We start from the raw sequence: 14,460 nt of genomic DNA, 5'->3' as shown, positions 1-14,460 counted from the left end.
GTAACAACATTTTTTGTCAAAATTGAGTTATAACTACAAATCAACTCCTTGACGTCTGTTTTATCTTCTGACAAAGTTTTAGATTTAAATGTTGCTTTATTTCAGAAAAATAATGATATAAAAATATAATATAATAATATATATAATTGCAGTAACTACAAAATTCAACTCAAAACCAAAGCAGTAAGTTTGACTGTGATACAGTGTATCCTTGAATTTCTTCATTGTGTTGAATAGTGAAGACAAAAATAATAGAAATTATAAGTGTATTTGAAAGGGAAATTATTATCTAGATAGTGATTAAGTAAAAAAGTGAGATCAAATTATATTAAAACTAAAATATGACATTACTTTATAATATTAAGTCTAAAATATGCAAATCTTTGAATGGAATTATTAGACACTTTTAAATACACTTATAGCAAAATTAATTTGAAAATGTTTATTCACTGGCAAAAATACAAAATTATAATTATAAAGGATTAATTATAACAATTGATCCTTTAATAACTTAATTTGTTTGAATTACCAGCTGGAAAAGAGCTGGGGAATAAATGCAGCCTTGGGAAATAAAGGTCCCCTGAAACATAAATGAAATGTATTGGCTGATTTATATATTCATATGTATTATTATTTGCTATTTCTATATTTATTGTTTATTTATTTCATAGGTTTATTTATTTATTTAAGACACTTTTAAATACACTAATAGCAAAATTAATTTGAAAATGTTTATTCACTGGCAAAAATACAAAATTATAATTATAAAGGATTAATTATAACAATTGATCCTTTAATAACTTAATTTGTTTGAATTACCAGCTGGAAAAGAGCTGGGGAATAAATGCAGCCTTGGGAAATAAAGGTCCCCTGAAACATAAATTAAATGTATTGGCTGATTTATATATTCATATGTATTATTATTTGCTATTTCTATATTTATTGTTTATTTATTTCATAGGTTTATTTATTTATTTAATAGTGACATTAATGGTATTCCATGATAGAGCGTTACAATTCAACAATTTGCCTTCACCCAGGCTCTGCTTTAACCAATAATTAGTTAGTTATAATTATTTATATACAGTCTATGACTTTAACCAGTTCATGCCCGTCTTTTTTTTTTAAACTTTATTTAAGCATTCAATTTACATATTATCTCAAACATTAACACATAACACAATACATAAGAGCTCTTTCACAGATACAAAAACGAAAAGTCAATAAATAAAACAAATTAATTTACAGAATATATTCCCAAAGTCTCACATAAGATACAACCTAAATAATAACAAATAAATAAATACTAATAGCTAATACAAAATCATTACATCATAAAATTACAGAGAGTACATCAAATATCTTTTCATAGTAATCTAAAAATTGTGTATTCTTTTTATTTTTAACCAGGGCTAAGGATTTATAAAGTGAATTAAATTCAACCAAAAAATGAGGAAAGGTTGGCTTGGAGGCTGAAAATTTTTGCTTATGAATAAAATATTTTCCCAGTAAAATGAAAAAATTCACTAAATACTGAAGACACTTGTTCTTCTTATTTTCATAATAACATATAACATATTTTAGGGAATAACAGTATGACATGTTAACATGGGTGAAGACATGAGTGTTCTTCCCCGTCAGGCCATTGGTTATCATTCCTTATGACGTGTTTCTTTGTAACCAATCAGGTGAGGTTGACAGCCGGATGTTGTTGCTTGCGGGAACTGCTGAGACTCAAATCAACAAACCAGGGAGGAAGACCTATCAACAAGTTTCCAGTTGATAGAGCTGCCAAAGTCCAGTCCATACGTGAGTTTATCGATGCAAGAGGGATATATTTACGTGAATGATAGTGTGGTGCGTACCCCGCATTCAGTGGGGAAAGGTAGCTTACGTTTTGGCCAGCTATCTTTACTAGCTAATGAGATAAACTACTTAGCTACTGTTAGCTTTAGCAATTTTATTCTCACCGGAAGTAAGGCAATGTTCCCTTCACAATAAAACTAGGACGCTCATTCTACTATATAAGCAGATAAACTACTTAGCTACTGTTAGCTTTAGCAATTTTATTCTCACCGAAAGTCTTATATTATATTCATTTTCCTTTCATACTTTATGAAGAATAATAGTTTTTGTATTATTACATCAATTTTACACACATGGGTCAAAATGACTCATTCATCCAAATTTGTTTTAAAATTAAATGACCTAATACTATAATGATAGTAATTTGTTTCAAATAGTTACTTTAGCAGTAAGAGGGGCCAAACACTCATATATTTATTATATTTAACATGTTTATGTATCATTTTGTCACACATACAGTGTATCTGGAAGGTATTCACAGAGCTTCACTTTTTCCACATTTTGTTATGTTACAGCCTTATTCCAAAATTCATTAAATTTATTTTTCCTTAAAATGATACACACAATACCCCATAATGAAATTTTTGACCCATGTTGTGCATTAGAAGCGTAGTGATACAAAAAGGCTTTTTATTCAAAAAGTAAGAAATTAAAACAAAACATTAGGATGTATGATGTTTTGGTTAAATAATAACATCTATTTATTTAAGTGCAAAAAAAATTCCCTTTACCCCAAATGATCATCAATACCAAATACTAATAAAATGTTTCTTTGATTGCCAGTATTTTGGAATGGTATCTAGAATGAAAGGAACATAATGGTACTTGTACATAGGCCTACTGTATATCACATTTTTCACATTTAGTCAATTAATTTATAAAGTATGTAGTACCATTTGTTTTAAATTATGCTAAACGTGAAGTGTAATTTTTCTTTTTGTCTTCCTGTTAGTTGCCTGATGGAGTGAATAGTGTCACTATGTCTCACAGACTGACCAAAGAGCAGCTGGATGAAGAGTTTGAGCTGTTCCTCAAAGAGGTAATCTAACATTATGTGATCCTGTTCATACGTTATAGTTTTATCCATTTCGGGTTGAAGGAATCAGAGTTATTAATCTGTTAACATGCTTCATAAGCCGTTTTCAGGGATCAGGATTGTAAGGGTGATTCTCATGAACACGGTGCAGCTCACAGCAAAAATCCAAGAGCATTGAATACATATTATCTATGACCCTTTATAACATATACAATCTAAAGTCACTGTTTAATATGAATTTATAATCTATTTAAACATTTTTAAGGTATTTTCTGACATTTTTAGAGACACTGAGCAAAATTCATTACCGTAACACTTTTTTAAATTAAAAAAAACAATAAAAGTTTTTTTTTTCTTGTTTTTTTCTTTGGCAAGCACTTATTAAAATTGACACATATTTTAATGCAAAGGATTCTATCATTACCGTAACATTCAACCATTTTTTCTCATCAATTTTCATTCAGATTTTGTTCTTTATACATTGTTAAAAAACATTATGTTTGATTGTATTCTGTTAAATTATACATTTTTAAACAAATGTGTATTTATTTTTATAAAGTTTATGAAGTATTTATTGCATATAAGTGTGGGGAAAACCATGACATTTTTGTCTGGACACATTGTTTTAGTTTTAGGCCTCAATGGGTTAAAAGTAATCGGTAAAATCTTAAAACCAATTCTAAAACCTACTGGGAGCCAGTGTGTGTGATCATATTTCTGGTTAAAAGTCTGGCAGCTGAATTCTGAACAATCTGGAGTCTATGAATGCATTTTTGATTCAGGCAGGTAAAAAGGCTGTTGCAGTAATCCAAGCGTGATGAGATAAAATGTAACAAAAACAAACGTAAAATGGTCTCTGTGTCTTTAAGAGTTAGCATAGATGGTAGCGTCAAAGCTTTGTGGTGGACCATGGTTGGAGCTTCCAGCAGGACAAAGATCTCAAGCATACTTCAAACTCTACACAACAATGGTTCACCGACCGCAGAATAAAGGTTTTTCCATGGCCATCACACTAAAATGTTGTCTCATGTGAGTCAGTTGTTTTTGTTTGTAGCCTTTGGAAGTTCCACATAAGAAAACAATGTAATTGGAAGTACAGTATTGGTACTTTAAACCAGCTATTCTCAACCTTGGGGTCGGGACCCCAATTGGGGTCGCGAGATGATTTCTGGGGGTCGCCAAATCATTTTGGAAGTCAGCTCTGTCTCCACTGTGTTAAAGTGTTCATGTGTTAATGTGTTTTGTCATTTTGTGTCTTTTTTTTGTCATTTTGTGGGGGGTTTTGGTGATTTTGTGTCTTCTTTTCGTAATTTCGTGTCTTTTTTTGGTAATTTTGTGTCTTTTTTAGTCATTTTGTGTCTTTTTTTGTCATTTTGTGTCTTTTTTTGGTCATTTTGTCTTTCTTTTTTACCATTTTGTGGTCAGTTTGTGTCCTTTTTAGTCATTTTGTGTCTTTTTTTGTCATTTTGTGTCTTTTTGGTAATTTTGTGTCTTTTTTGGTCAATTTGTGTCCTTTTTTTTAAAAAATCATTTTGTGTCATTTTGTGGTCATTTTGATTCTATTTTGTGTCTTTTCTGACAAATGCCAAGTAGTAGCAAGTTATTACTTTACAAGGAATCTCTGGCTTGAAGCTGACTGTTTTTAGTTGTTGTCTGCTTCATTATTTGTCCAAAATACATCATATCAACTGAATTTGGGTGATCTGAACTGAGCGTGGAGATTGTGTTCAGTGAGTGGGGGTCGCGGACAACATACATGTTAAATTTCTGTATCCTGATATACACTGTTAACATTTTGGCCACATTTGCTTGTGCATAAAACATAAAGATTGAGTAACAATACTTAAATAACAATGTTTTTAAAAGGCTGTACAAAACTCACATTTATTTTTTCTCTAAATGTATGGTTGTGGTTGTGGAAGTTTTTGTCAACTTGGAGGCATTCAATTAAGACTTTCCCCATGCTGAAAGTTTCAGAAATGTTGCAAGGTCTAACCTTAACAACTTCACAGGCACGAAGGACTTACAAATCATAACACAGACTGGATTTTAATGTCTCTTAATTAAAAGTGCTGTAAGCCCATTAGAAGAATGATTATCTGACTAATTGTTTAATATGCACAGTCTTAGCCTAAAGGCATCTCTCTGACATGAACCTTTATTTCTTGTCAGTCTGTTTCAGATGACTCTGACAAGCAGCCTGGAGCTAAAAGCAGTCATAAACCAGCCCAGAAACCAACTGTGTCTTGGTGGAAAGATGACAAACACAGCGCTGGAGGAACAGGGAGAGGTAAGAATGAAGAAGATTCTCCATCATATACCACAAAAATGTAGTGCAACTATACTGCCCTACAAAGCCTAACTGCAGAAACTATCGTATTTTCCGACTATAAGTCACTCTGGAGTACAAGTCGCACCAGCCATAAAATGAATAATAAAGAAGGAAAAAACATATATAAGTCGCACTGGAGTATAAGTCGCATTTTTGGGGGAAATTTGTTTGATAAAATCCAACACCAAGAACAGACATGTCATCTTGAAAGGCAATTTAAAATAAAAATAGAATAGAGGCAACAACAGGCTGAATAATTGTACGGTATGCTTACGTTACATGACACAACTGAGAACGTGCCTGGTATGTTAACATAACATATTAAGAGTTATTCAGATAACTATAGCATAAATAACATGCTAAGAAGTTTACCAAACCATCCGTGTCACTCCAAATAACTAAAATCCAATGAAATCTTCATCCTCGGTGTCGGAGGTAGAAGATGCGGCGCTTCTTCTTCTTCTACGTCGCTTACGTCAGACTCATCCTCATACTCGGCCTATAGCGCCCTCTTGTGGTTTAGTGTGAAAATAACATGTGAAATGATATACCGGTAATAATGTGTTAATAATTTCACACATAAGTCGCTCCAGAGTATAAGTCGCACCCCCGGCCAAACTATGAAAAAAACTGCGACTTATAGTCCGGAAAATACGGTATATATTTGGTCATTTTTGCTGATTTGCTCATGTTGTTATTTAGTGTCAACAACAACAACAACATTATACAGAGTAGGGGTGTGCCATATCGTATCGTTCACGATAATATCGGTATATTTTTTTTATGGTTAAAAAAAATGCATATCACGATATTGGCAACGTTCCTACTTCTTGATGTAGTGGTTAAGGTTAACAATTAAAGTTGTTTTAATCACAAAAAGCTACTTACTCTCTGTCGCTAAACACATGCAGCTTTCAAAATAAGAGCACGGTGTGTTAACAGAATCCACCACAGAACTTACAAGAAGACTGTCAAAATAAGATGCCGTAAATAAAACATACAAGAACCTTTATTCTCCTTTACAAAATGTCATTAAAATATGCCCCCAGAACCCCTAAATGGTTATTTTTTATTATTTGCTCATACTCAAGAGTCAAGAGAAAATTTTTTTGTATTTGGCAACTGTTGAGATTTGCACTTCACACTACATGTTAGATTTGTATTTAATCATACAGACTAAAAAAAACATATTTTCTATATCTTTTTAAGTATTTCGTAATATCGTGAAGAATAATCGTTATCGCAAAAATAGCCTGAAATATCGTGATATTCTTTTAGGGCCATATCGCCCAGCCCTAATACAGAGGACCTTACAGGGAATTGAAATCTGTTTCTTTACCTTCCCCTTGATTCCATGTTTGGTATTGTGTCTAATCAACTCTCACTCGTGGAGAAGAATTGTTTTTAAATCTTGCAAGAGGACTTTTTGCAAGAAGCCAATGTTGGAATGGTGAGTGAGGGAGTTAGGGAGAACACAGGGAAGAGTTTGTTGTGTTGTACAGAAAGCGTAGCTTAGTGTTATCTCATACATTTCCAATGTTGAATATTTAGCTGATTTTGGTAGTACAAGTGTTCCTACACTGATTTGCACACTTTACTGATGCTTTTCTGTGGTGGTGCCGTGGCTGCAGAAGAAGGGAGGTTGTGGGGTGTAATTGATAGCTGGAGACACCTGGTGGCAGCAAGGTGCTTTAATTCTGACTGAACGGGTATAATGTAATACAGTGGTTCTCAACCTTTTTTCAGTGATGTTCCCTCTGTGAAATATTTTTTCAGCCAAGTACCCCCTAACCAGGGCAAACCATTTTTGGTTGAAAAAGAGACTTAAAAACAGAGCGCTGTGCCATCAGTGTCTGATTTATTAAACTTTGGAACTGATAAAACACATACAAAATTCAAACATTTGAAAAAAAACAACTATTTCAAACATTTTACATGTTGATAACCCATGACTAAATGTATTGGAAATATTTCTCATCACTAAAATGTAGTGATTCAACCTAATGTAGTAAAAACAGTGAGCATATAACCATTTAAAACTATAACTGCTACGCTTCAACCACGGTTTTTAGGAGAATCAAATTGAATTGTCTACTGAATATAAAATTCATTTTATGAACTTGTACTTATATTTTCCTAAAATATTTATTAAATAATTATTTTTAAAGGATTTTTGCATGGATGCTACTTTTTAAATGTATATTTTAAAATCTCACGTACCCCCTGGAGTGCCTTCATGTAATAATGTATTTGTTAATGTATCAAATGTAAAGCTTTTCCATTTTTTCTCCTTCTTCTTGGCTACAAAAATCATTTAACTATCATAATTTTTCAATGTAAGGAAATCTTTGCTTGTGTAAAACTCTCTCTACCTAAGATAACAGAGTTTAGCTTGTAAATGCAAACATTGTATTTTAGCTGTCAGGTTTTTAGCAATGAGTTTTAAGATAAAGAATTATTTTTTCCTGCATTTTCAGCTGTGCTTCATGATGCATTTCAGTTGTCAGCATTTCCATGCATTTTCTGCAGGAGATGTGATCTCTAGTTCTACTTTAAACTTGTCCTTGACTTATTTCTCTCCTCAATATCTTCTTTCAAAACACTGTCCTGTCTCTTGGCTGGATATGAACTTTATTTCCACAAACTTCCTTGTGTCATATTCACTGAGCAGGGAACACACATGCAGTATAAAACATGCTCCTGTGCAGAGGGTGCACAGTAAGTCATTTGACTAAAATCTAAAATGGCAATTTATGGTAACTTTGTTTCAAAAGCAACATTAAACTCATTTAGATTCTAAATTAGTTTGGGGAAAAGTTACCCAAATATATTTAACACTATCTCTATAAATATCTCTTAGTGCTACTATGTTAAATTTAATTCACTGCAAAAAATGTGAAATTCTGCATTAACATTTCCCAGCTTTGTCTCTTAATGATCTCCTGTTTCGAAATTCTGTCCCCTTCTGTTCTTTCTTTTTCCTCACCAGATTTGGCCAAAAGCAGATTTATCAAAGTCAAAAAGTCTGACAGCAACAGTGGTGAGAGCTAGTTCAGTTAGGTTCTTAGAACTAGAACTTAGTACTTTTACTATTAAAACACTTTGTACGTGTGAAAACGTCATGCATCCATAGTAGAGTTTGTGTGTGTTGTGTGTTGTGTGTTGTGTGTTGTGTGTTGTGTGTGTGTGTGTGTGTGTGTGTGTGTGTGTGTGTAGAAGTGTATTTACAATCACCGGCCATGTTATTAAGTACAACTGTTCAACTGCTCATTTATGCAAATATCTATGCCAAATGAACTGAGTTGCTGCCATGTGATTGGCTTATAACATGTTTGCGTTAACGAGCAGTTGAACACGTCTAGCTAATGAAGTGGCTGGTGAGTGTATATATCTTGTTTTAGGTTCCTTCATGAGTCTCTTGTGGGGTGTTCTCTGACCCAGAACTCAGAGTTATGTGTGAACCTTGTAACACTCCATTGCTGTTATGCTTGCAATGATGAATTGTAGTGTAATAGTAGTGAAATAATCTTTGAGACTGATTTTTATTTTTTTTTTGGGGGGGTGCCCTCTGTGAAACTGCTAAATAGACTTTTTATTAATGCTTAACTGATTGCAGATTTTAATAAAGGATGGTCAGTGTGTGAAGATGAATGAAAGCAAAGACTTGTGTAGTTTAGATGCCACATTCAAATAGCTTTTGAGGTAATTCAACAATACACAAATCTTATTGACCTTATTTTTCTTCTTGCTTTTTGAAGTTGTCAATACAGAGCCCTTATATAAGCCGGTCCCTAAACCTCGCAGCAAAGCTCTTGATAAAGCAGCTCAATTGGACCACACCCTCAAAGATACAGCTGTGGAAGTTTCCCAGAGCGTGGAAAGACCTAGAACGGCATCTGATGTTTGTGACAGTCTGAGCGGTCCAACTCATGAAAACTCCCAGTGTGTGTCAGGCGAGAGGAGCCCTGATCAGACACACTCTGATGATCCTTCACCAGCCAGCACTGATAGTTATTCCCACAGTGACAGTGAAGATGGTAACTTCAAGTCAAACCCTCAAACCTTTTGGGAGTATTACACTGAACAATTGTAATATAAACGGCCCATGTCAAATGTTTGAGTTTTTATTAACATTAGGGTTATGCAATAAATGAAGCGAATAAAATTCATTTTTGTTAATGACTAATCTTCAGATCACCGTTTCAATATCTTGTGTGTCCACCACACACGATACTGAACATTTTTAACTCACACCTCCTTCATGGAATTGATCAGGTTGTCTATTATGGCCTCCACCCATCCATCCATCCATCCATCCATCCATCCATCCATCCATCCATCCAACCATCCATCCATCATCCATCCATCATCCATCCAACCATCCATCCATCCATCATCCATCCATCCATCCATCCATCCATCCATCCATCCATCCATCCATCCATCCATCCATCATCCGTCCGTCCGTCCGTCCGTCCATCCATCCATCCATCCATCATCCATCCATCCATCCATCCATCCAACCACCCATCCATCCATCCATCCATCCATCATCCATCCATCATCCATTCATCCATCCATCCATCCATCATCCATTCATCCATCCATCCATCCATCCATCCATCCATCCATCCATGCTCTATGGGCGACATGTCCAGCGAATATGAACTCTCAAAAGATAATTAACATTCAGCTGCACAGCGACCTCTGGTGGACGTCCCTGCATCCAGCAGCCAATGGCACGTTCCCGCATGACCTGAGACATCTGAGGCATGATGACTGATGACAAAATTTGACAGTTTGGGGTGGCCTTTTATTGTCCACAGTATATGGAGTGTCTGGGTACAGCTCATTCTATCTGATCACCATCTGGAACTGCCACACCCATGTACTGAGGGAAATCACTGCATCACTGAGCAAATACTCACTAGCTGTGTTTCCACTAGGGGGGAAAGTGGCCACCGGGAAAGTCTCAGGCCTCACCCTCTAAAAAGTCCTCTCACTCTGCGTGTTTCGACTACCAGTTAGCCCCCAGAGGGATTTAGAGACTCTGGAGGTGACGTTTGGTTTTCACCGTCGCTAACTGTGCACAACGTCAGCAGCTGAAAGAATTAGAAAAATTAGGGGTGTTTTCGGCGAGTGAGACCCGCCTCATTGTGGGTATTGCCCGGTAGTAGAAACAGCCCTACTGACAGAGAGATGGATTAAAAATGTTACACAAATCAAGAGAAATAATCTTATTGTACAAGTAAAAGTCAGCATATGTTCACTTAGAGTTGTTAACTCCATGTGGCATCAATATTTGACATGGTCGTTTATATTTTTGTTCAGTATACATTATCCCTTGGCAGAAGAGTGATAGAGATCCCCAGCATTACTAGTTCGCTTAAATTCTTGTCTTTGTGCCTAGATTTTATTTTGTGTGTTATAGTTGTTTTTGTCTCCCACTTAGGCCTGAAGACTTATAGTCTTCTGTGTATATTAGATACACTCCTGATCAAAATTTTAAGACTGGGGGAAAAAATACCAAGTATTTGCATTTTGTGTTGGTGGAACACAACCAGGTTGTAAGTAGAGCATTGAAATGCAAAAAGAATAAACAGGAGCAATAGGCAAAAAAATATATAGTAGGACATGTATTCAAAACTGCATTTAAACCCAAACCCTGCCATGTTCAAAGAATTAAAGCATTTTTGCCTTTGCCATCAGGGGGTCATGACAGCATGAATGTCTGGTAGAAAATGACATGAAAGCGGGATTTTTGCACAGATTTTGACTTTTTAAGGGTACGGTCTTGCTGAACAGCTTGTTTGAGTTTAAATGCAGTTTTCAATAAATTGCCTACTCTATTTTTTATTGCTTGCTCCTGTTTATGCTTTTTACTGGTTATGTTTTACCAACACGAAATGCAAATACTTAAAATTTTCCCCCAGTCTTAAGACTTTGATCAGGAGTATATATCTATTACGTGTTTTTCGTTGAGGTTTTCCCTCTTTGCCCAGAAAACATTCTGATGGTTATTCAATTTTATTTCCCTTAAACTCAAATTTAACATGGAAATAGATTATTATTACTATTATTATTATTATTATTATTATTATTTAATGGCGGGAATGTAACTATAACATGTAATAACAACTGAACAGTTGGGGGTGGCCTCGTATATATTTGTGGTTGACACGTTTTTCCAGCACTTAAAACAAAGCATTAATTTTAAATATGTTAGGTTCTCTAAAGCAGTAGTTCTCAACCTTTTTGAGTCGCGATCCCCAATTTAATATGCATGTTGTCCGCGACCCCCACTCACTGAACACAATCTCACACGCACAGTTAAGATCACCCAGAAAAGAAACAAAATGACCAAAAAAAGACACAAAATGACCAGAAAAGACACAAAATGACCAAAAGAAGACACAAAATGACCAAAAAAGGAAACAAAATGACCAAAAAAGACACAAATTGTCCACAAAATGATCAAAGATAAAAAAAAAGATCAAAGATAAAAAAAAAAATGATAAAAAAAAGACAGAAAATGACCAAAAAAGACAGAAAATGACCAAAAAAAGACACAAAATGACCAAAAAAAGACACAAAATGACCAAAAAAGACACAAAATGACCAAAAACACATTAACACATGAACACTCTAACACAGTGGAGACAGAGCTGACTTCCAAAATGATTTGGCGACCCCCAGAAATCATCTCGCGACCCCAATTGGGGTCCCGACCCCAAGGTTGAGAATAGCTGCTCTAAAGTGCATATCTGAAATCATGTATATTAATTTATTAAAAAACACACAAGGTTCCATCAACCAGTAATCAGGATTAGTTCCCACCTGCAGCTTATATTCATCGATAGACTAGTCATTATAGTCTCTAGAAACAGAAATGCATAAAATCCCTGTAAGGATAAGGACATTTACCAAATGTTAGCATAGATGTGATGAAACCACAGCAACAGGACCACACTGTAAAATGTAACACATTGAATACAATCTCATATGAGATGCTGCCTTTTGAAGTAATTATGTTGTGATAATAATTTGTTGTTATGTATTTTTACTCACTTATACTACTAGTACTATACTGCCCTACAAAGTCTAACTGCAGTAACTACATTTTTGGTCAAAATTGAGTTATAACTAAAAATGAACTCCTTGATGTCTGTTTTATGATAAGTTTTAGGTTTCAATTTTGTTTTATTTCAGAGAAGTAATCATATAAAAATTGCAGTAACTACAAAATCCAACTCAAAACCAAAGGGAAAGTGTGTTCGAGTAAAAAAGTGAGATAAAAATATATTAAGACTAAAATATAACATTTCTTTATAATATTAAGTCTAAAATGTTTATTCACTGAAAACTAAATATAAAAGCTGAAAGATGACAAAAACATTGCTGTTACTGCACTCTGTTTTTGCTTTACTATTAGAACATTTACAGAAAAACCAGAGTGCAGTCACTACATTTTTGGGGTTCAAAGGTCAAATAAATCATCATAATTTTTGAGCATTTGAGCAAAAATGACATTATCAATACATGTAGAAATAAGTATATTAATATTAAAGTGATCCGTTTCATTCTGAAGAGTCAGCTTTTTCAAAACCAACATGGCTCAGTTCAAAATTTTGTTTCAAAACAAAACTTCTCATCTCTTCTCTGACATGTTTTTGACATCTCTGTTCATTTGGCTGGCCAGTTAAAAACATTAAACAACTTTAAAGCAGTTTTTCTCAGTTTTACCCTTTGTTTAGTTACTGCAGTTAGACTTTGTAGGGCAGAATAGTCTTATATGAAGAAAAAATGTCTACATTAAAAAGGTAAGTATAATCTTTAGTTCCAGTTGTAAGGTTGGTAAGTCACTAGTGCTTTACTCTCACATTGTTCTCTAGGACTGCTGGGATCTGGGAAGACTTTCAGGAAGTCTTTGGGGAGATCTGTTGGAGTGGAGGATGAGGATGCAGGAGACACTGGTTCAAAGGAAGACAGCCTGGAGGCAGCTGTTCTCAGCAGAAACAGTACTGAGCTAGAGAGGAAGTCTGAAAAAAAGAGGAACATGATAATATTTGGTCATATTTGTTGGGAGAAAGTACTTAATAAAAGCACATATGGGCTAGGAGTTTGTTGAATTACATTTCATAGTTGGATTAAAACAGCACTGGTTCTCTATGGAAGGGGCTTCTAGACAGACAAACCCCCTTGTAATATTTTGTACTTCTATTTACAATTTATTTGAGGCCTATGGGAGGCCTCTGCATGGTTCATATTCAGATTAAGATTAAGATTTCCTTTATTAGTCCCACAACAGGGAAATTTCAGCAGCAAAGTGGATAGCAAAAAACAACTAGAAAATTTCCTCTGGGGAAATTCTGAAAGGGCCACGGGGGCTACTGCCGGTGTGTGTACACTATGATGAGACTCTTCAGAGATTTCTAACTATGCCCTTTAACCTCAAAATGTGTGTGTGTGTGTGTGTGTAGCGAAAATCGCATAAAGTTACCTGTGTGTGTGTTTGAAGCATATGTATGCATGTGTGAGGAGTGTGCGTGCTTACGCGCATGTGTGTGTGTGTGTGTGTGTGTGTGTGTGTGTGTGTGTATCTGTAACTGTAATCACAGCAAAGATCAAAGGCAATCAGATCAAAGCAATCAACAGAATTAACTGACACCTGTTCCTGCTCAGTGACAGCAGAGGTGGACAGACTGGAATTTCTGTGTGTCCAGTGTTTAGGTTAATAGTTTTTTTTTCAGTATCGAAGTATTACAGTTGCTCTTTCCATATGTGCTGTCTTTATGTGTGTTCAGACCTAGTGAAGATACCAGCTGCGGAGACAACAGCACTCGGCTTGGACACTATAGAGGAAGAAGAGGAGAAAGCCAAGTTCTTTGCCCAACTAGAAGCAGCGGCTCTAACTACTATAGATTACTCCAAGCTAAACAGAGAGCTGGACTCAACAAGTTCCACTACTGGAACTACTCACCTCAGGTATGTAAACAGCAATGCTGTACTATTACACCCACTAAGTACTAACTGTTCCACTACTAACTGGTTTAATTTGATGAAAGATTTTCAAGTGGTCTTAAATAAGCCGACAAAAACACAACATAATTATCATCCACATTCTATTATTTAATACCTCAGAAACCACATTGATAGAAAACCCTCATTTTCACTAGCGAGAAGGTACAGTTGAAACCAGAAGTTTACATAACCTATATAAAAAGAC

At 34.9% G+C, this 14,460-nt stretch overlaps 1 protein-coding gene across 1 annotated transcript in view; it reads left to right on the top strand.

The window, feature by feature from the left end:
• Window positions 1-1,733: 1,733 nt before the first annotated feature.
• Window positions 1,734-14,460, top strand: part of cep162 (centrosomal protein 162) — a 42,262-nt gene continuing 29,535 nt past the window's right edge. The window contains exons 1-5 of the mRNA XM_059338613.1: window positions 1,734-1,809; window positions 2,819-2,905; window positions 5,075-5,192; window positions 13,127-13,252; window positions 14,039-14,219. Coding sequence (XP_059194596.1) covers window positions 2,846-2,905; window positions 5,075-5,192; window positions 13,127-13,252; window positions 14,039-14,219 — 485 coding nt within the window. The 5' untranslated portion in view covers window positions 1,734-1,809; window positions 2,819-2,845. The remainder of the gene's footprint in view (window positions 1,810-2,818; window positions 2,906-5,074; window positions 5,193-13,126; window positions 13,253-14,038; window positions 14,220-14,460) is intronic.

This window comes from Centropristis striata, chromosome 8 (assembly GCF_030273125.1).
Source record: "Centropristis striata isolate RG_2023a ecotype Rhode Island chromosome 8, C.striata_1.0, whole genome shotgun sequence".
Taxonomy (NCBI): Eukaryota; Metazoa; Chordata; class Actinopteri; order Perciformes; family Serranidae; genus Centropristis; species Centropristis striata.
This window is presented reverse-complemented; position numbering and strand designations above follow the sequence as displayed.